General features: G+C 43.7%; 2 protein-coding genes across 3 annotated transcripts in view; one reads left to right on the forward strand and one right to left on the reverse strand.

Moving 5' to 3' along the window:
- dffb (DNA fragmentation factor, beta polypeptide (caspase-activated DNase)) overlaps positions 1 to 22375 on the forward strand; it is a 91024-nt gene that overhangs the window by 65152 nt on the left and 3497 nt on the right. The gene's annotated exons all lie outside the window — the stretch shown is intronic.
- The window catches only part of c16h1orf174 (chromosome 16 C1orf174 homolog), a 29747-nt gene continuing 10340 nt past the window's right edge, over positions 2969 to 22375 (reverse strand). For both annotated transcript variants that reach the window (XM_038821779.1, XM_038821778.1), the window contains 3 exons: positions 12573 to 13151; positions 6254 to 6412; positions 2969 to 3971 (listed from right to left, as the gene is read on the reverse strand). In XM_038821779.1, coding sequence (XP_038677707.1) covers positions 3897 to 3971; positions 6254 to 6412; positions 12573 to 13151 — 813 coding nt within the window. In that variant the 3' untranslated portion in view covers positions 2969 to 3896. The remainder of the gene's footprint in view (positions 3972 to 6253; positions 6413 to 12572; positions 13152 to 22375) is intronic.

Consider the following 22375-nt stretch of genomic DNA (forward strand, 5'->3'; position numbering starts at 1 on the left):
GGTCGGGTACTCTTTGTAGGGTGTGTAGTCAGTAGTATAGCTACCCAGGAGTTAGAAGTGCTTTTGATCCTTCTAACTTTTCCTGGGTAACTATTCTATTGAGAGTCAGGACCACCCATAGCCTCTAATTTCAAAGAACAATACAGCACAGGAACAGGCCCTTCAGCCCTCCAAGCCTGTACCAGTCATGATACCATCTTTGGCCAAAACCCTCAGCACGTCCTTGTGCCATATCCCTCTGTACCCATCCTATCCATGTATTTTTCAAGATGCCTTTTAAATGGCGTTAATGTATCTGCTTCCACAACCTCCCCTGGCTACGCGTTCCAGGCACTCACCACCCTCTGCGTAAAAAACCTGCCTGGCACATCTCCTCTAAACTTTGCCCTATGGACCTTAAACCTATGCCCCCTGGTGACTGATCCCTTCACCCTGGGAAAGAGTGCCTGCCCATCCACTCAATCCATGCCCCTCAAAATCTTGTAGACCTATATCAGGTTACCCCTCAACCTCCGTCTTTCTAATTAAAACAGTCCGGGACTATTCAGCCTTTCCGCATAGCTAATTTCAATCAGATGATTCCAAGTGATGATTGCCCATCAGATATGTAAGCTTCCTGGGCAATTCCCGCACAGTCTTTACCTGGTGAGTGGGAGGCAGAAGGAATGTGGTGACCCCGGCACATCTTCTGGGGTACCTCTCAACCAAATCACCCAAGGGAACACCAATTCTGGGCCAAGGAGTTTTGGGTGGAGAGTGCTCTCTCCGATTATCCCAGTGATGTCACTATTGTCTCTGGGTAATGGACATTGTGGGTTCAAGTCCCACTTCAGAGACCCAAGCACCTGTTCTAGACTGATCCTCTGTAGTGAGTGTGACTACTAAACAATTTCACATGACTATTTAGAAGAGTTTTCCCTTGTGCCCTGGGTAATATTTATCCCTCAACCAAAACTACACTTTGAAAAGTACTTCATTTGCTGTAAAGTGCTTTTGGACTTCTCAGGACTATGAAAAGAACACCTCAGAAATACAAGTCTATCTTTTTACCCCATAATTCCCCACACAATGAATACCTGATCTCCACTGGGTCGTCTGGGAGAGGCATTCGTTGGAGATGATGCACACCAGAGTGACGGGTGTTAATGGGAAGGGGGATGGGGATCAGCGAATGGAACGTGACATTTTCTGTTCGTGCATTTCCACCGTCGTCCCTTGATGAATAGTATGAAGTAGCAGAAGGATCATCAGACTGGTCGCCAGTTAGGACCTTCCTTCCGTGGCCAGTGCCTACATTTATACCTGGGGTTAGGGGGTTAGTCCAGTATGTTGGGAAAGTTCCCACAACCCAGTTCACAGGACTGGGAGAGAGGAAAAGGTGAGAGCAGCCAAAGGGAACATACATAAAATAACAAATCAGTAGAGTAGCAGTGATATATTTCTGGTGTAAGCTACTCATACTATTTATTTGTCATATTTAAAAACGGGCATTTTACACCTGCTTGTTGAAGACTTAAACCCAACAACAAAAAGGAAAATAATACATTCTGGTGATGGAGCTCAATCTTCTCCAGGATTAACAAAATTAGATCCAATTTCAAGAACAAGAGTTCCAAATAATCTTAAACACGTTAACTTATCACTCTGATCACTAACATGAACCACATGGAGCCACACAGCAAACATTCAGAATGGAGGAAAAACCATTGCTTGATATGTGTGCCTCTTCCCTCACAGAGTCCATTTCCTTGCAACAGTAATTCCTTGTTTGCTGGTTCTGTTCCTCTCCTAACCAAACTTAATGATCTTCCTCTGACTGCTCTACCTAGGCACACCATTTAACACATTTATGTCCCCAACATATTTCAAATACTTCTTCCTCTATCACCCGGCATACGGGCCCATGTCCAACATGATGACCAGAGTTCCTGTCCAACGTGAAGGGTATAGCAAACCCAGTCCGTGTTTAATAGGAGCCAGAAGCAACATCACAATCCACAATGCTCTCAGAATGCAAATGTCCAAACCCACTCTTTAATTAGTTCAAATAGAAAAAATATATATTTTTCAAAAGGAGCTACCATGAAAAAGTTTATTTGGTTTAATCCATGCATTATAAAAATAACTGATTTTGATGGTTTGCTGGCTATTATTTCTGAATTGAACCTCGTAATCACATCACTTGATAGTTCACTTTCCAACAGCAACCGCCTTTCTTCCTTTATCTTATGAACAGTAAAAAAATCTGCTGCATGTTCAGTTCTGTATTTCTGCCAGAAGAAAATACTCTTCACCTCCTGCTAACTGCACACTTAAAAACTGTGTTGAATTTTCGGTTAGGCATTTTTGAAGGTTAGACAGCAGGCTTGAACGTATGACTGAAGCGAAGTATTCAACACCAAGCTCCACAATTTAGCTGCAGCAGGAAGCTCACAACTGATTCATAAATCCTGGCGCAGGGAGGGAAGGGGAGGTAGAAATTCTCCGAAAGGGTATTGCCAACATTACTTATTCCGCATGGGTATAGGAGGCTGGGCGAAGGCCGGGCATAATACCACAGAGATAGGAAGATTCAAAGTTTACCGCATACTTCCTGCTGAACAGTTTCAAGTGGCATTCGCAGGAGACTGGTGGTCGACAGAGCAACCAAATTAAAATGACCTGAAAAGGGTCTTGCGTGCTCTGTATTAAACTCAGAGTTAATGGGTCGAATAATTTTTTCCGTCTGCTGCACAGTAAATCGTCTCAATTTACTAAAAATAAAACTTACATGAATATCTCCATAACCGATTAAACAAACAGCAGAGGATAACTGAAAGACTGAATTGAAAGGAAGAAAACCCTACTGAAAATGTGTTATTGCCTTTGCTTCCAGAATCGGGAGCATTCTGGAAAATTGTCATCAATCATCCCTGTTATTTGTGAACAAATACCTACAGCACCAATCAAGAAAAACGGCTCAATCAAAAAAAAGTGAGATGTTCAATTTATTCTGGTCGTTAGGATTTGAACACGGCCACACAGCGAGGCCTGCGCTCACAGATTCCTGTGTTTATATTTGCTGTGGTTTATTGTCCCAATACGATGCAATAATTGTTGGATACTGAAAAAAAACCTGCCGTGTCACTTCATTCACCATTCATAACAATTTACAAAAGATATAATTACTCTTGGTTAGTGACCTGAAGAAAATGAACCATTTACAAGAATTGCTAACCATTGACTGAATTTCCATGAATATATTATCTTGAGTATACAGAAGTATAAGTCATTTCAGGAGAACCGAAGGAATCTGTGTAAAAGACGATTTCCTAAACCGCACTACAATTGAAAATGTGATGTTTAGCTAAACACTCTCAACTTAAATCAATGATTATCAATGAATAATCCAGAAAATTAATATATACAAAAGCCAGAACACCAGTTTTAGATTGCAATTATGTTATCAAGCGGTAGAACAGTCCCATACTCACAATGACGTAGGCACTGCATAAATGCCAAACCTATTCCGACATTTACTTCCATTTCTAACTTTAAACAGTTGGCACGACACAACCCACCTGCTTCTGATTTATTGCTTTATTAAAAGCCATAGATGTAAATGCCTGGATTATTTTAAGTGCAAACTTAATTAAAAGACTACTATAAAAGGCAAGATATAGCATAATAATCACAGAACAAAAGCTGAAATAACAGAGCCAAAATTCTGATTACTAAATACCACAGATTTATGTTGTGCAATCATAGAAAATGAATTAGCTTGAGCAACTGCTAAAATTGGCTTCCAAAACAAGCCAGGCGACACAAATAAGGCTTCGCTATTATTAGGCATGAAATCAGACGTCTTTGGTTTGACTTGACTGGTTAACAGTTCCCATCTGCACTTTGACAGAGCATCACAAACACTTCTCCACAATGTCCGGTGTATTTTGCTGCAAAGAATTTACCTTCATCTCGGTTCCCACAGGCACCTTTTGAAGACAAAACATTATTATTATTAGTTGCCAGATTTGTATCTTTCATCTTCCTTTACTTCCTTAATATAGGGTGGCACAGTGGTTAGCACTGCTGCCATGGACCGTGGTTCAATTCCGACCTTAGGTGACTGTCTGTATGGAGTTTGCATGTTCTCCCTGTGCCTGCGTGGGTTTCCTCCGGGTGCTCCGGTTTCTTCCCACAGTCCAAAGATGTGCAAGTTAGGTGGATTGGCCATGCTAAATTGCCCCTTAGTGTCCAGGGATATACAGGTTATGTTGCGGAGTTATGGCAATAGGGCAGGGGGAGCGGCCTTTCGAAGGGTGGGTGCGGACTCCATGGGTTGAATGGCCTCCTTCTGAACTGTAGGGTTTGTGAGATGAAAAGCGAAGGAAAATCCATTAACCATGTAGCAGTATGGGCTTGGGAGACTGGGACAGACAGATTTTTGTTCTCTCGGGGATATGGAGAATGGACGGGAAAATGGATTTGAAGCTCCAGCTACGATCGTATTGGATATTAGAGCAGGCTTGAATCCATATGGTCTACTCCTGCTCCTAGTTCTTGTATTCCGTCAAAGCCTCACATATGTTTGCTATTCTATGGATCAGCCATAAAGGAACAAGTTTTTCTTTTGAAGGCCATGTTTCAACAAGTCTTCCTCTAGCCAAGATGGTGGGATGTTCAGCACCATTTAACACTTCTCAGAAACTGAAACATTCTGGGCTGGATTCTTCTGCCCCGCCCGCCACAAGAACCCCATGGGCGGGATACGGACAATGGAGAAGTCCATTGACCTCAGGGGGGATTCTCCGGTCGCCGGGCGAGTGCGGCCGGAGAATCTCGCCTCCTCATGCTTCTGTCCATCTGCAGAAAGACTTGGCCATTCAAGCTTGAGCTGGTAAGTGGTAAATAACAACCATGTCAGACAAAGACCATCTCCAACAACAGAAAACTTAACCATTCTCCATGACACTCAATATAATTACCTTAACTTAATTCCCCACTATCAACATGCTCGCGGTTCCACTGACCAGAAACCTAACTAGACTAGCCATATAAATACTGTGACGACAAGAGCAGGTCAGAGGCTGAGACCCTGCAACAAATAGCTCACCTCCTGGCTCCCCAAAGCCTGACTACCATGTACAAGTGTCAGGAAAATTAGAGTTTTAATATTTTTCTTTTGTAAAATCACTGTCATATTCTCATTTACTGAAAAACAAGCTTGTGGGGCCATGACTGGCTTAATTGGACTAGAGATATAAAGACTGCAAAGGTCAAATATTGATAAGGTGTGAGGCAGTTGGCTTGATATGGCGATGAACAGAGTTGAATAAAACTTTACATTGGAGACCTCGTGGGCGGTAGCTGCTGAGATCTCAAAGAAGACGTTAAGTAACTGGTGAGATCGCACAAAGATAGTGGTGTGGACAAAGCCAGACCTGTGAGAACCAGTTTGCTGTCACCTTCAGAGAACATTCTAAGAGCAGCAGGGAATTAATTGTGTAGTAAGGTTACTGGAATTCTTTAGATTAGAAAATCTAGAAGTGAGGCCATCAGAGACTTCGTATTGTTTCAATTGCTTCATATTGATTCTATTCCTAAACAAATTCTAATGGAAAAGGAAATCTGTGAAGAGGGCGGGTTTAACTTCAGCACACAAGTGCTGTCAAATTATAGAATTTACAGTGCAGAAGGAGGCCATTTGGCCCATCGAGTCTGCACCGGCTCTTGGAAAGAGCACCCTACTTAAGCCCACACCTCCACCCTACCTTCGTAACCCAGTAACCCCACCTACCCTTTTTGGACATTGGAGGGGCAATTTATCATGGCCAATCTACCTAACCTGCACATCTTTGGACTGAGAGAGGAAACTGGAGCACCCGGAGGAAACCCACGCAGACACGGGGAGAAAGTGCAAACTCCACACAGAAAGTCACCCGAGGTCGGAATTGAACCCGGGTCCTTAGAGCTGAGAGGCAGCATTGCTAACCACTGTGCCACCCCATTTCTGTTGTTTTATTTAGCTCAGCTTTTCTGTTCCCCTCTCCATAGATGCTGCCTGACCTGCTGAGTATTTTCAGCATTTTCTGTTTTCTTTTAGGTTCCCAGCATCTGCTATTTGGCTTTTGTATGCCTAGCTGTAAGTAGATGTTGAATCATGCAGTACTCCCATTGATTCAGCATCACTATTCCGGTTCCTGTATGCTGCTGAAAGAACTCAATGATAAAGACATCTCCAAAGGAACATAAATACAAGGCAGTAGTGTTATACCTCATTTTCTGAAGAAGACAGATCCCTTGGCTCTCCTTCTCTCTCATCCACTGCCCTGTCCTCCAGTTCTTCATCCTCTTCGTCTTTGGCAATGAAATGCCGCCTCCTGTACTCTCGCCTAGTGACAGAATCCAGAAGTGGTACCGACTGCGGAAGATCCTGAAACATTCATTATGCTGCATTATGCTATGTCTTTAAAAAATTGTTAAAATGAATTCACCTTTCCCCATATTGGGCATCAGGCACTAATGTGCATTGTATCAGAACATTCCGGTGAGGGCTGCGTGATATTCCTGCTAGTGGAGGCCGATTTCAGAGGACAGAGAAGGGGAAAGGGAATTAAGTTCATAGAATTTACAGTGCAGAAGGAGGCCATTCAGCCCATCGAGTCTGCACCGGCTCTTGGAAAGTCCCAAGTCCACACTTCCACCCTATCCCCATAACCCAGTAACCCCACCCAACACTAAGGAGAATTTTGGACACTAAGGGCAATTTATCATGGCCAATTCACCTAACCTGCACATCTTTGTAATGTGGGAGGAAACCGGAGCACCCGGAGGAAACCCACGCATACACGGGGAGAATGTGCAGACTCCGCAAAGACAGTGACCCAAGCCGGGAATCGAACCTGGGACCCTGGAGCTGTGAAGCAATTGTGTTAGCCACTATGCTACCGTGCTGCCCAAATTATAATTAAGTGTTATAATTAAGTGTTATAGGAGCAGCACGGTGGCACAGTGGTTAGCACTGCTGCCACACAGCGTCAGGTATCCGGGTTCAATTCTAGCCTGGAGTGACTGTGTGGAGTTTGCACATTCTCCCCCGGTCTGCTTGGGTTTCCTACGGGTGCTCTGGTTTCCTCCCACAGTCCAAAGATGTGCAGGTTAGCCGGATTGGCCATGCTAAAAATTTCCCCTTAGTGTCCAACGATGCGGCGGTTATGGGGTTACAGAGAGAAGGCAGGAAAGTGGGCCTAACATTGGGTGCTCTTTCAGAGGGTCGGTGCAGACTCGATGGGCTGAATGGCTTCCTTCTGCACTGTAGGGATTCTATGGAAACTTCTACGGAACTTCTGCTCAATCACTTTCCTCAACATAGGTTTGTTTATTTACAAAATGCAAAGAACACAAGCCCATCTTCCCTTTCTGCTACCCCAGTAGGTTCTTGTATAATTAAGAATACTGCCCTGACATTTCCCCATTTAGTGGGAACTGCTCTCACTTACAACTAGAACATGCATTTCATGGTGACAGGGTTCCAACATTAACATGAAGGGTGGAGCACTGACTCAATCAGGAGCAGACAAATAGCAGCAATGCTCGTCTTTGTCATTAATGTAGAGGAATGCACATTCTTCCCGTATCTGCGTGGGTTTCACCCCCACAACCCAAAGATGTGCAGGTTAGGTGGATTGGCCACACTAAATTGCCCCTTAAATTGGAAAAAAAAAATTGGGTACTCTAAATCTATTTTTTTTTAAATAATGTAGAGGAATACAAATCTCGACGAGCATAGGGATTACCTACCACAGTACTGGAATGATTCAGAATTCTAACATCTATATATTATATTGATTTGTGTTTCACAAGTACCCAAATTTGGCCATGGAAAATTGAATGCTCATAATTGAACGATGAACTGGGGACAATGACAATGGTGTAATTTTAAAGAGAGTTTCTCCAATGTACTTTTACAAGATCTGAAACAAGAAACTGACAGATATTCCTGAAGAATATGCTTCAAAAATAAATGCATTTGTTTAAACTTTAAAACTGCTTCATGGACCATGGAGAATAACAACCTGACCTGATTGGTCTCAACTTATTGCCAGGTATTAGATTCTGGGCTGGATTCTCCCGCCCTGCCACCGCAACAACACCACGGGCGAGACGCCAAAAATGGAAAAATCCATCGCCGGGTGAATGCGGCCAAAGAATCCCGTCCTCTGTCTTGGGTTGAAATGGAATTTGTTTTTTTTGAGCGATGACAAACTAATGTTTATCATAGTAAAGACCTTAGAATCCATAGAATCCCTAATGCAGAAGGAGGCCATTCGGCCCAGCGAGTCTGCATCCACCCTCCAAAGGAGCAGCCTGCATAGCCCTTCTTCCCCGCTCTATCCCCGTTAAGCCCACCTAACCTGCACATCTTTGGGTTGTGGGAGGAAACCAGAGCTCCCGGGACACGGAGACACAGGGAGAGCGTGCAAATTCCACACAGTCACTCAAGGTCGGACTCTTTATAAGGGAAAAGTGACCCAGCTTGTTCAGCCTTTCCTGACAAGTAAAAGCTCACACTTCTGGGATCATCCTTATAAATCCCTTTTGCACACACTCTAATGCCTGTATACCCTTTTTATAACATGACAACCAGAACTATATACACAACGCCAAGGTTCGATAAGATGTTTAACATGACTGGTCTACTTTACAAATCCTAGAAATAAGCTGTTGTGCTTGGCTTGCTTTGTTGTGAACTCATTTACCTGCGATGCAACATTCAATGATCTCAGCAATTGTGTAATCCTAGATCCTTTTACTTCTCTACTCCATTTAGATTACCTGCCACATCAGATGTGTCCTCATTTTTCTTTCAAAATATCATGCCTCACACATGTAGAATCCCTATAGTGCAGAAGGATGCCATTCGGCCCATCAAGTCCGCACTGACCCTCCGAAAGAGTACCCTAACCTACTCTCCCGTCCTATCCCTGTAATTCCACCTAATCTTTGGACACTATGGGGCAATTTAGCATCGTCAATCCACTGTGAGGCAGCAGTGCTAGCTGTTGTGCCAGCATCCACCATGCTGCTCACATGTTGAAATTAATTTTCTAATTAACAAGTCCATTTTGCAAATTTGTTAACGTCTCCTTCGTCCTCCTCAGTGTGAACTATCCTCTCCAATTTGATATTACCTGCAAATTTAAAGAGTCAGGGAAGAATTTTATCTTTTTTGATTATGAGCCAACTCAGGCGAGGAAAGCAGTGTGTAGCATTCAGACTGCTCCTGCAGTGTTTTTTTTTGAGTTAGTCAAAACAAATATTGGAGTGGGTCCCATGATGTCACGCTGATGGGCGGAATCGGATTAAGCCCGCCAAAGGGTACCCCGATCTGAAAAAAAATTAAAAAGGAATTCCTCCCTGCCCCCCGGACACGAGACCCCCAGGGAACCCCTCCTCCCACCAGAGGCCCCTATCCCCATAGTGCTCACTGACAGTGCCTGCACTTAGCTCTGTGTTCCCGGCGTGTTCTCGTTGTCTAGACCTGTTGTAAATCCCACTAGGGAGGGGAATTCCTTACGTGTGGGGAAGGGAGGGTGCGAATGATACGGTAGGGAGGCCCGCTATTGACATTGAAAAGGTATGGTACTGGAGTTCCTGATCTTTCATGGCATAAACCCCACTATGTTATTGGCGGGGTCGGGGCTTTCTCAACGAGAAATCCACCGTTTTTGGACTCCCGTTGGATTCTCCGCCCCCTCCGACTTTTCCACCCGCCTAAAACGTGGGCAGAAAATCCGCCAAGCCCCAACCGGGTTTTTCATTCAAAAGGCCAAATCATTAATATAAATTAGGGACAACGTTACCCAAATCCTCATGGGGTCTCATTTCCCACCCCTTAGTTATACTTGATCTTTACACTCTGCTGTCTGTCCAGTAGGTAACAAAATAATATAAAAACAAGCTTCTTCTCCTACTCTGATAGAACAAATGTCTGCCAATAACAGGAGATAAATAGAAATAGGAGTATACACTCAAGAGCAAAAGTCCCATTTACAGACAGAGTTGGTAGAATTGAGGAATCACAAAGGACAAAAAGACCCTGATGGGAGTTATGGACAACAGTAGCCAGGAGATAGAAAAGGAATATAAGAAAGGCAATATTACAATAATCATCAGGGACTTAAATATGCAGGTGGTCAGGGAAAAATCAGGTTGGTGGCGGATCCCAAGAAAAGGAATTTGTGGAATGCCGACGAGATGGTTCTTTTGGAGCAGCTTGTGGTAAATAAAGCCCACTATGGAACAAACAATTCTGGATTTGGTGATGTGTAATGAGGCAGACTTGATTAGGGAACTCTTAGGGGGGCAATGACCACAATATAAGGAGCTGGAAGGGGAGCTAGCAGGGAAGACAGTTGAACAGCAATGGCAGAGGTTTTTTGGCGATTATTCGGGAGGCACAACAGAAATTAATCCCAAGGAGGAGGAAACATGCTAAGGGGAGGATGAGGCAACCATGGCTGACAAGGGAAGTCAGGGACAGCATTAAAGCAAAGGAAAAAGCATACAATGTGGCAAGGGTTAGTGGGAAGCCAGAGGGTTGGAAAGTCTTTAAAAGCGAGTAGAGGACAAATAAAAAAACAATAAGGGGAGAGATGATGAAATATGAGTGCAAGCCAGCTAGTAATATAAAAGAATATTGCCCCAAAAGGTGTGCAGGCTAGGTGAATTGGCTGCGGTAAATTGCCCCTTAATTGGAGAAAAAACTAATTGGGTACTTAAATTAAAAAAAAAATAATAAAATAAAAGAAGATTGCAAGAGCTTTTTTCGATACATAAAAGCTAAGAGAGAGGCAAGAGGCTGGAGAAGTAGTAATAGGGAACAAAGAAATGGCAAAGGAATGAATAGGTACGTTGCATCAGTCTTCATGGTGAAAGACAGCAATGGCAAACCAGAACGACAAGAACCCCCCAGGGTCCTGAAGGAGATAGCTGAGGAGATTGTGGAGGCATTGGTGGTGATCTTTCAGGAATCACTGGAGGCAGGGAGGGTCCCAGTTGATTTGAAAATGGCTAAACTAACATCCCTGTTTAAGACAGGAGAAGGCAGGAAATTATAGGCTGATTAGCCTGACTTTGGTCGTTGGTAAGAATTTAGAGTCTGTTATTAAGGATGAGATTGCGGAGTACTTGGAAGTGCATGATAAAATAGGACTGAGTCAGCACGAATTCAACAAGCGGAGGTCAAGCTTGGCAAATCTGTTAGAAGTCTTTCAGGAAGTAATGAGGAAGTTAGACAAAGGAGAACCTGTGGATGTGATCTATTGGATTTCTAGAAGGCCTTTGACAAGGTGCCGTACAGGAGGCTGCTAAATAAGTTAAAAGCCCACGTTGTTAAAGCCACATTGCCATTGATAGAGGATTGGCTGATTGGCAGAAGGCAGAGCCTGGGGATGAAGGGGTCCTTTTCATGATGGCAGCCGGTGACTAGTGGTGTTCTGCAGGGGTCAGTGTTGTGACCACAACTATTCACGATATACGTTAATGATCTGGAAGAAGGAATTGAGGGCATTGTTGCTAGGTTTGCAGATGATACAAAGATATGTAGAGGAATAGGTTGTATTGAGGAAGCAGATAGGCTGCAGAATGACCTGGACAGGCGAGGAGTGTGGGCAAAGAAGTGGCAGATGGAATACAATGTAGAAAATTGTGAGTTTGTGCACTTTGATAGGATGAATAGAGGCATAGACTATTTTCTAAATGGGAAAAGGCTTCAGAAATCAGAAGCACAAAGGGAATTAGGAGTCTTGTTGAGGATTCTCTTAAGGTTAACAAGCAGGTTCAGTTGGCAAATTCAATGTTAGCATTCACTTAGAAAGGGCTAGAATACAAGAGCAGGCATGCGCTGTTGAGGCTGTGTAAGGCTCTGGTCAGGTACCATTTGGATTATTGTGAGCAGTTTTGGGGCCCGTTGCTAAGGAAGGATGTGCTGGCCTTGGAGAGGGTCCAGAGGAGGTTCATAAGAATAATCCTGAGAAAAAAAGGACTTGTCATATGAGGAGTGGTTGAGGACTCTGGGTCTGTACTCGATGGAGTTCAGAAGGATGTGGGGGTATCTCATTAAAATTTACAGAATACTGAGAGGTCTAATTAGAGTGAACGTGGAGAGGATGTTTCCACAAGAAGGAGAACCTAGAATCCAAGGCCTTTAAAAGAGAGATGAGGAGGAATTTCTTCAGCCAGAGGGTGGTGAATCTGTGGAATTCTTTGCTGCAGAAGGCTGTGGAGGCCAAGTCACTGAGTGTCTTTAAGACAAAGATAGATAGGTTCTTGGTCCATAAGGGGATCAGGGGTCATTGGGAGAAGGCAGGAGGATGGGGGATGAGAAACACATCAACCATGATTGACCAGACGCGATGGGCCAAATGGCCTATATCTCCTCCTATGTCTCATGGAGGAAGACCATTTGACCAATTTTTTTATTTCTTGAAAGGAAAAATTCCCGATATGTTTTTTACTTCACAGAATGATATCCTCCTCCTTGCATGTGGAAACTGAATGAATAAGGAATAACAATTATTAATGATACCTACTTGCATTATCTCTACATTTCCGAAGAACTTGCCGACAGGCATTGGCTGATTGCTGTCCTCGTCCAGAAAAATGCTGTTATCCACTTTGAATGAGGTGCCTGCTGGTGGCTGATCGATCTCCATGTTATTACTCCCTTCTGTATCGTTTTCCACACTTCTTGCTGTTTTCTCAATATCTTCCTTGTTTTCCACCATGCCCTCATCGATAACTTCCAACACTTTCTTAATGGGCATCTCTGTTGAAGGGCCATTCTTACTGATTAGTTCTTCAGTTTCGGCTACATGCTCCACTTGTATTTCGGTGTATCTCCGCTCCACGATGGTTGTGGAGGGTGCTTCATTTTCTAGAGGTGCCGGGGTCACTTCTGCACAGTCCTCATTAATAATCGGCTTCTCATTTTGTTCTGTCGATTTGTGAGGTGGTTTGTGAGGAAGGATGACTCCAGAATCTTCCAGAACCTGTTCAGCGGTGCCAGCTTCCTCCTCTGTCTCTACTCTTTCACATTTCTGTTTTTTTGAGGGATGGTTACTTGGACTGGGAACTATTTTATCCAGTGCAGGCATTGCTTCATGTGAAGGCTGCAACAGAAATACACACAGAAGTCATTACATCGTATCACTTCAAATATCAATTCCAATTAGGAATACAATGTAAATGGGGGCGGTATGTGGCGCAGTGGTTAGCACTGGGACTGCGGCACTGAGGACCCGGATTCGAATCCCGGCCGTGGGTCACTGTCCGTGTGGAGTTTGCACATTCTCCCCATGGCTGCGTGGGTTTCACCCGCACAACCCAAAGATGTGCAACTTAGGTGGATTGGCCATGCTAAATTGCCCCTTAATTGGAAAAAAGACAAATAAATAATTGGGTACTCTAAATTAAAAAAGGAATACAATGTAAATAAAGGATCTTGATTAGCTACAAGATACTATTCTGCAGGGTCATGAGACATATTTAAGATTTTGGTATGCTATGGGAGGTGGAGGGGTGGTGGAGGAACATACTCAAGACCTCACGGAATCACTGCAATGCAGAAGGAGGCCATTTGGCCCATCACTTCTGCATTGACCCTCTGAAAGAGTACCCTACCTAAGCCCACTCCCCAACCTATCCCTGCAACCTCACCTTACCTTTTGGACCCCGAGGGGCAATTTAGCATGGCCAACCCACCTATCCTGCACATCTCTGGACTATGGGAGGAAACCAGAGCACACGGTGGAAATCCACGCAGACACGGGGAGAGCATGCAAACTCCATACAGTCACTCAAGGCCAGAATTGAACCCAGGTCCCTGGTGCTGTGAAGCAGCAGTGCTTACCACCTTGTGAAATGTAGCACTTTTTATGTTACTATTAATTCATCACCAAACATTGTCCAACATTAAGCAAAGACAATTTGCAACCAGCAGCCCATTATAGAATTGTAGAACTTCTACAGTGCAGAAGGAAGCCATTCGGCTCATTGAGTCTGCACAGACCGCCTGAAAGAGCACCCTACCTAGGCCTACTCCCCTGCCCTAGCCCTGTAACCCCACATAACTTGCATGTCTTGGGACTGTGGGAGGAAACCAGAGCACCCAGCACAAACCCACACAGACAAGGGAAGTGCAAAGTCCACACAGACAGTCACCCAAGGCCAGAATTGCACCCAGCTCCCTGGCGCTATGAGGCAGCAGGGCCAACCACCTTGTTCCAGTACCATACAAATTATTTGAAGCATGGGAAAGCGCACAAAACTCCAAAGAATCCGTCTACCCGATCCTCCAAACACCCTCGCATGTGGCACAGTCTGTAGATTGCGCACTGGACTTGTCAACCATATCAGAACCCACCAAATGGAGCGGCAAATTACCCTCAGCCATGAGGCACTGCCTGAGAAGAAGGTAGAAATTCTCTTTTCAGGTATAACTCATGTTGGAAAGGACAAAATCTATTGTTGTACTGCTGGGTGATTTACACAATTCAAATGGACAAAGTGGGGAAAATATCCACATTCACTATTACGCTTTACGAAAATTTGAAACAGTAAGAAGTCTTGCAACACCAGGTTAAAGTCCAACAGGTTTGTTTCAAACGCTTGCTTTCGGAGCACTGCTCCTTCCTCAGGTGAATTCCTCATTCACCTGAGGAAGGAGCAGTGCTCCGAAAGCTCGTGTTTGAAACAAACCTGTTGGACTTTAACCTGGTGTTGTAAGACTTCTCACTGTGCTCACCCCAGTCCAACGCCGGCATCTCCACATCATGAAAATTTGAAAGACCTCTGTGTTGGAAAGCAACATCTCTGTTGATGGTAGATGCAGTGTGTTTGGGGAGCAAAGTTCAAACACTCTACACGTACAAGGCAGGCTTACAAGGTCGAAAGGGCATATGCAAATAGATCATGTCACCCACTGTTATTGCTATTTACAGTTTTATGGGAGAAAGGTCAATAAATGAAAATCAGAGTTAAAAGTAAGCCTGTCTGCTCCAAAGCATTATGTACCAAAACACTCCAAAATATGCTTGTAAATCAGAGCACAAGGTATGAAACATGGTCATCAAACATTTGTCATATATCCTAGCCCATGAGGGAATAACATTTTACACGTGGGAAGAAAGTTGTGTCCAGTGCATGCCAATTACATATAAAAAAACAAAGAAACTAGTCACAACTTGAAGGTTGACATTTGCAAGTGGGTACAATACATCAATTGATCTCAGCGATTTGTAAGTAGCTACAATTAACTGAATTTGCCCGTCTTCAAAATCCCAAAGGCACAGATCATAAGTTCATAAGATTTGGAGGCAGATTCAGGCCATTTGGCCCATCGAGTCTGCTCTATAGGTAGCTAAACATTACAACTGTGCTGTGGTCCTGAGCAATACCGTACGTGATCTACTCGCAGACATATTTTTTCTTGCCACACATTGTTACAGACGCAAAACAATATTTTTAGAAATGCAAGTATTAAGGAGAGCTGCAGTTTTTCCTGAGCTTGGGGAGGAGTCAGGAATTTATTAGCACCTGCTGATATGCAGATCAACCTTTAGCTTATAATTGAACTGAGGAAGAGCTTCTTTGCAACAATTCAACTCTCGGGCTTTAAAGGGTGGGACAGGTGCACTTTAGCTCCTTGAGGCTTATTGTAAAAACCCTGTCCTTATAAATCTTTGTCTTACTGTGAGCAATGCCATCACAGATCTGCTGGTTACTCACGATGAAATCTTGGGTATAGTGTAGAATATCAACATAGCATTTCACTTTAGGAAACTAGCCCCAATGTGGACTGTGTTTGGAGAACAAAGTCTAGCATGCTAAATGTACAATACAAAGCATGTTTACCAAAGGTTCAGAGGCAAGGTGGAATGGATCACATTGTCCACTGCAGTTCTTGGAACAATTGCATGAGAGAGGGCACAAATGAGGAAAGGAAAATAAATACAATGAATGAAAATCATATCTGCCATGCTCTAAAATATTGGGCGGCACTGCTGCCTCACAGCGCCAGGGACCTGGATTCGATTCTGGCCTTGGGTGGCTGTGTGGAGGTTGTATGTTCTCCCAGCGTCTGCGTGGGTTTCCTCCGGGTGCTCGGGTTTCCTCCCACAGTCCAAAAATGTGCAGGTTAGGTGGATTGGTCAAGCTGAATTGCCCCTTAGTGGCCAAAGGTTAGGTGGGGGTTACGGGGATAAGGCAGGGATGTGGTCCTCGGTGTGGTTTTCTTTCAGAGGGTCAGTGCAGACTCGATGGGCCGAATGGCCTCCTTCTGCACTATTGTGGTTCTATAATTACCACAGGAAAAGCAACAACGTTATGTGATACTCTTACGGCTAAAATATGAATTGCTGGTTTTATAGAAAATCTGTTTCAATCACACTTCAAATTTCTCCTTTCAACACTTGGTAAGTAGCCTGTCTGCACAGAGAGCAGAATTGGTAGCGGCATAGAATTACACCACTCGCGCACTCCACTTTTTCAAAATAACTATAAAATGTGCACCAAGTGCAATACCATCTCTCTCTATAACGTCTAAATCTCAATCAGTAATGTTATAATATACACACAAGTATATGATGGTGCATAGACAGACACTGACTGACACACTGAATGACCAATCAACACACAGAACACAGCAGCCAATCACCAGACAGGACACGGCCACTATAAAGCCAGGGGGCACTAGTTTTCCTGCTCTCTTGGGATGCAGCCTCTGAGACAGCCAGAGCCCATGAGCAGCAATACGAACATCCACCATGTGGTAGCAGGATAGTCTGGTCAGGTTAGCCTCAGGTCTCCAGTCAACTCAACATAGAGTCAACCCACAGTGCAAGTATGTTTAACAGCTCATAGTTAAATAAAATAGAGTTGTACTTCTACCAGTGTTGGGAGCCTGTCTCTCTCTCTGCCATGGTAAACGCAGTCCTCGCAGACCCAGCATACCCAACACATCAGTAATCTTATATGGGGAAAAAGTGGGATTTGTTCTGGCATATTGGTTTATTTTTTAAGTAACTCTTAGAGCCTCATTCTACATCTGTTCCATTATCCACTGCAATAGTCAGCTTTTAAATCGTAGGTAGATTCCAAGTGTTTCTGGCATTCCCACTCTGGTACATTCTTGTGAGATCTGATGACTCAGAAGAAACCTTCAAATTTTAAAGAATCAACATTTGAGTTTCTGAAGGGCATTTGTGAACATGAAATAATTCTAAACTGCAGGAGGATTTAATGTCTTTTTACCTAATGGTTACAGGATTTTATAACAATAACTCATTGGGTGTACTTTTTAAGGTCACACGATACGCTTCAGAAGGTAAAAATGAACAAGATCCAACTTCAATGCAACTGGATTGATGGCATAGCATTTGGTTGGTACAGTGACAGTAATTGTTTACTTTTACAGCCAGTTACCAATCACAACTGGAGGTTGGAAAAAACCCACTGCAAATGGAATCCATTAGATTGAAAGTTCCACTCACACAACAAACACTAATTCTGATTAGCTAATACAACCCTGCTGTTAGAAAAGGGAGGTAGAAAGAAAACAGGGAATTAAAGATCGATGAGTCTAATAGTAGGGAAGTAAATTGAGAGAGGTGGATACTCAGTGAGACCTTGGTGTCCTCAAGGAAAATAAGCGCGCAGGTACAGCAGGCAAATGGCATGTTGGCTTTCATAGCAAGAGGATTGGAGTATAGGAATAGAGATGTTTTACTGTAATTGTATTGGTAAGACCACACCTGGAGTACTGTGTGCAATTTTGGTGTCCTTATCCGAGGTACTTGCTATGGAGGGAGTGCAGGAAAGTTTACCAGGCTGATCCCTGGGATGGCAAGATTGTCATATGAGGACAGACTAAGTCATTTCTTATTATAATCATTGGAGTTTAGAAGAGTGAGAGGGAATCTAATAGAAACTTATAAAATTCTAACAGGATTAGGTAGGGTAGATTCAGAAAGAATGTTCCAGATGTTGGGAGAGTCCAGAACTAGGGGTCATACTTTGAGGATAAGGGGTAAACCTTTTCAGACTGAGGTGAGGAGAAACTTCTTCACCCAGAGAGTGGTAAATCTGTGGAATTCACTCTCACTAAAAGTTGAGGCGAAAATGTTATTTAATTTCAAGAAGGATTTAGATATAGCTTTTGGATCTAAAGGGATCGGGGATGGGAGGGGATGGGGAGATAGGATCAGGGTATTGGCCTTGATGATCAGCCATGATCATAATGAATGGCAGAGCAGGCTCGAAGGGCCCAATCGCTTCCCCCCTCCCGCTTCTACTTTTTATGTATGTGTCTATGTAAAATATAGCTAGGTCAAAATTCATCTTCTTCAACATGTCACACAAAAGAGCACATTATGTAACAATTAACTTCATTGAATGGTGGAGATAATGCTATAGAGGGTGAAGCTTGCTCTTATGAAGGTTAATTAAGTTTTTGATCAGTTGAGTGTCTATCATGCTTGGAAAACCATTACCCTGTTTCGAGATGGCCAAATTAAGAAATCTGGACAAAGCAGTTTTGGTTTGCCCTGTGTAGAGTAAATGAACACTTTGTCCTCAAGAGGTAAATATCACATTTACTTCAGTCCAGAGAGTTGAGTTAAAGGTTGACATTAGCTGAGACTTACGGACCCCGGGTTTACTCAGCGGTCGGTGGAGTTGAACTACCTAAATCCAGACAGTTTACCAGCACGTAAATTAATTTCCTGCTGCTTGTCTGGCTAAGACCACCCACCTGGTGCTGCAGATTAATTAAAACACAGTTTATCTTACCTCCATTGACAATTCAGGAGTAAAGAACCAAGTACGAGACCAGGATGGCCCAAGGCTCCATCATTGTGGTGTGCAGAGTTAACTAATCTCAAAGCAAGGCTTTTGACAAGGTCTCACACAGCAGATTACTACGTAAAGTGAAAGCGCATGGGATTGCGGAAGATGCTATATATTTTTTGAATAAATTTAGATTACCCAATTATTTTTTTCCCAATTAAGGGGCAATTTAGCGTGACCAATCCATCTAACCAGCACATCTTTGGGTTGTGGGGGTGAAACCCACGCAGACACGGGGAGAATTTGCAAACTCCACAATGACAGTGATCCAGGGCCGGGATTCGAACCTGGGTCCTCAGCGCCGTTGTCCCAGTGCTAACCACTGCACCACCGTGTCGCCCGCAAAGATGCTATACTTGACCTTGGGAGTTCTAGGAATGGAAAACAAAATCAAGATTCTTGTCTCCTAAACTTAACCTGTGCTGCATGGTGAATGGAAGACTGGTAAAAGTAGACTAATGTTTAATGCTAGTGTGTCCTTAGTTTAATAGGCTGTTGAGACTCCCTGTTTAGCTTAATGGGTGAAGAATGGTCACAGGTACTTTTGTGAAGGGTGGCGAAGAGGAGCTTCCACTTCTTGTGGAACCGTGACCTCGAAGAGTCAGCAACTTTTAAGAGATGAATGCAGAAAACATGCCAAAAAACACTGTAGCCCAAGGCTTTATATCAGAACTTTCAGTGTAAATATACCAAACAATTCTGATTATAAATCCTGAAGCTAATCAGTTCTAGAGGAAATCAAAAAAACCTCTGACAACCAGCTCATTGGGATCACCTTCAAGGTTTTGTCCAGCAGTGTGAACAGCAGTAACAATTCCTGAATCAATTCCCAGTTTCCCTTCAATGAGTCATCACCCAGTCAGCTTTTTGCAGATAAATTTTGCTAATACTTTTTTCCAAGGTTTCTAGGTAGAGATTATAATCAATTACAGACCGCTGAATGCATATTCATAGCAAATTGGAGAAGATTAAAAGGATAAAACTTACGTCCAAACAAAATCAATAACACTTATACTTTTTGACTTAAACTTGTTGCCTTTCAATTCTTCTTGTATTAACCAGTTGGCAGCATATAATCCATTTCAAAGTCTGAGTAATTTGTGAATTTAGGATTAGATGCACCTATCATGGGCAAATATTCTGTTAAGTGTCACATATGAAGAATTTTGTGTGAAGTGCTCGGCCCTGTGGGTCATGAAAGTCGGCATAGTCCCAGAGGACCAGAGGCTGCTCTCCTCTGAGAGAGAGCTGACTGGTGGTGATTTAATCCAATTGTCACCACACCTCAGGCGAGCGCAAAGGTTGATAAGGCGGGGCTTTCGTGGATAACCTCAGCCGTGCAAGAATTAAACCCACTCTGTTGACTCCACTTTGCATCAATTGAGCTAACCGACCTCCCTGTGGGCCACGCCCCTGCATAACCAGCCTCCCTATTTACCATTCCCCTGCATGAGTCATCACCTTCAGGCAAGAAGGGAAGAATGCAGGAACAAAATAAATTCAGCCGCTAAACCACAGTTGATATATTCCCTTCCTAAATTTTTGACACAATCTCTATTAGAAGCAAATTGTGCTTATAAAGAAGCAAGATACAGTAACACAGACTTCACTACGTTTAAACATGCAAATCCATTAAGAGATTACAAATAAAAGTTGGTCATCAAAGTCCTGGGTTCTTTCACAAAACTTACGCCTCAACCCAAACCAAAGGTAACACACATTTTCTAAATGTCAACTAAGATTGTCACAAGGATAAAGTAGACTGATTTGCATTTACATAGCACCTTTCAAGATCACCAGGCATTATCAGCCAATGAAGTTCTTTTGAAGTGCAGTCACTGTAGTAACATAGGAAGCCCAACAGCCAATTTGGTACAGCAACAATGTGACAATTACCAGATAATTTGCTTTTGGGGGGCTGGGAGGGGGACGGATTTTGACGGAACGATAAATATTGATCAGGACACTGCGGATAACTCCCCTGTACTTCTCGGTAATAGTGCCGTGGAATCTTTTAAGCCAACTGAGTGCCCTGGTTCAACGTCACATTCCAACAATGGTACCTCTGTCTGTGCAGCATTCCCTCAGTACTGGATTAAGAACATAAGAACATAAAAACTACGAGCAGTAGTAGACCATCTGGCCCCTCGAGCCTGCTCCGCCATTCAAAGAGATCATGGCTGATCTTTTGTGGACTCAGCTCCACTTTCCGGCCCGAACACCATAACCCATAAAATTGTAAGCCTTAATAGTTAAGCTCAAGTCCTGGAGTGACACATCAACCCACAATCTTCTGACTCACAGGCACAAATATATATCTAACATATTGAGCTATTTAAAATTGACTAATTTTATTTCACATCAATGGTATGCAGGGGTAACAGATCTGGCATAACCATATCTAAATGTGAAGACAGAAAGAGCAGATTACGGAATCCTACAGTAGAATGATTGGAAAAGTGAATAGACCAAGGTTATTCTTTTAGCTGTCGCTGGGCATAGGAACATAGGACTTAGCAACAGGGGTAGGCTAGTCAGCCCTTTGAGTCTGCTCCACCCTTTAATAAGATCATGGCTGATCTGGTTGTGGTCTCAACTTTACTTTCCTGTCTGACCGACCCGAACCCCCACATCTTTCTCTAGTTTTTCTCCTATTTCTCCCTGTGCACTCTCTGGACTCACCTTGTCCAGGATACTCACTTCCTGCTCCCTTATTCCTAATACCAATAAGCCGCTGACCACTCTCATCCCTGCCCAGACTCCACGTTAACAGTCTCCTCTCCTCAGGTACTCCATCGCGAATCTGCTATTATCACCCTTCGTTAGAAAAACTACCCAGTCCTTGCAAACTGCCACCCAGTCTCAAAATCCTTGAGCATGTTGATAGCTCCCAAATCCATGTCCTGCCAATCCCCCAAAAATGTTATAACTGGGATACTACCTCAAATGGAGCGAGATTCATTTAGAATTCATTCTGATCACTGGGATTCAATGGGCATCAGAACATGGGACTTAGAAGAATGGGGAGCCAATTCAGTCTTTTAAGCCTGCTCCATCATTCAATAAGATCATGGCTGCTTGAGAGAGCAGTCTTAACTCCTGTCTGCTCTTCTCCCGCCAGTAACCTTTGATTCCCTTGTCTATCAAAAATCTGTCTAACTCTGCCTTGAATAAATTCAATGACCCAGCCTTCACAACTTTCTAGGGTGGAGACGTCCACGTACCGATGACATGACATTTCGAGAGAATATCCATTTCTCCTCATCTCCATCTTAAACAATAGACCTCTTGGCCGGGAGTCTCCGGCCGCGCGCTGGGTCAGAGAATCCCGGAGGGGGGAGGGGGAAACCCGTCGCCGTCTTCCCCATTCTCCAGCGCCGGTTCTTGGACGCCCGCAGGATTCACGCTGCGCCGGTCGGGGGGCCGTTGACGTCGGGCCCCCCCGGCAATTCTCCGGGCACCGATGGGCTGAGTGGCCGACGAGATTGGC

Source organism: Scyliorhinus canicula, chromosome 16 (genome assembly GCF_902713615.1).
Source record: "Scyliorhinus canicula chromosome 16, sScyCan1.1, whole genome shotgun sequence".
Taxonomy (NCBI): Eukaryota; Metazoa; Chordata; class Chondrichthyes; order Carcharhiniformes; family Scyliorhinidae; genus Scyliorhinus; species Scyliorhinus canicula.